The sequence below is a fragment of the Cariama cristata genome, unplaced genomic scaffold (assembly GCF_000690535.1).
Source record: "Cariama cristata isolate BGI_N322 unplaced genomic scaffold, ASM69053v1 scaffold26502, whole genome shotgun sequence".
In the NCBI taxonomy this organism is placed as follows: Eukaryota; Metazoa; Chordata; class Aves; order Cariamiformes; family Cariamidae; genus Cariama; species Cariama cristata.
The window spans coordinates 1,751-2,523 of NW_009602498.1; the positions used below are offsets into that span (position 1 = coordinate 1,751).

At 59.6% G+C, this 773-nt stretch overlaps 1 protein-coding gene across 1 annotated transcript in view; it reads right to left on the minus strand.

Annotated features, from left to right (window-relative positions):
- TET3 (tet methylcytosine dioxygenase 3) overlaps positions 1-773 on the minus strand; it is a gene marked incomplete at both ends in the record, with an annotated part of 2,772 nt that overhangs the window by 1,729 nt on the left and 270 nt on the right. Inside the window, 2 exons of the mRNA XM_009694787.1 lie at positions 4-71; positions 564-732. Coding sequence (XP_009693089.1) covers positions 4-71; positions 564-732 — 237 coding nt within the window. The remainder of the gene's footprint in view (positions 1-3; positions 72-563; positions 733-773) is intronic.

Genomic DNA, 773 nt, shown 5'->3' on the forward strand with positions numbered 1-773 from the left:
GGCGCCAGCCTCTTGTAAAGCGGAGCAACCTCGGTCGCCAAGTCCTGAAAGCTTTTCCGGAGCAGCTCTTCCTGCAGTAGGGAAAAGAGGAGGATGGCACCCAGAGGTTTCGGCAGCAGGGACGGAATTGGAGGCAGAGCCCCCGCACATCATGCGGCACCCAACCTTTCCCACGATGTCCGCCACCGCGCAAAGCACGGGGCTTAAATCCCTGGTGAGGTTTTGGCTGCTCAACCTCCAGCCTCAGCATCTGCTGTGCTTTCGTTTGCTCGACCCCTGAGCCCTCTGGCATCTTCCCTGGGGTTTCCAGAGAGGCCCCGTTCGTGCCACCCCATGCCGGCACTTGCTGTCACACTGAAAGTCCTGGCTCTGGGATGCCAAGGCGAGCCTGCCCTCTGGTTTCACCAGGTTGGCTTTCTTTTCCCTGTCTCCCTAATTCATCAAAAATCCCACAAGGAATCCTATTTTCAGGCTTCCCCCTTGCAAAACTTGGAGCTGGGGGTAAAAGGAGGTCTGAACCCACAGCCCCACCGGTGCTGCCCCGCTCCGCCCGCGTCACCCACCTCTTTGGGATTGTCCCCCACCAGCCTGAACTTGCGGGGAGTTTTGCTCCGGGCGTATTTGCAGCCATTAAAATACATGCTCCAAGAGCAGCCGAAGGAGAAGGAAGCGCCGCAGGTGTTGGGGTCCTTGCCTTGGCACGCACAGGTCCGGCTGCGGGAGGGACACCGTGGAGGAACATCAGCCGCAGGCGGCGAGATGGCAGCTCGTAA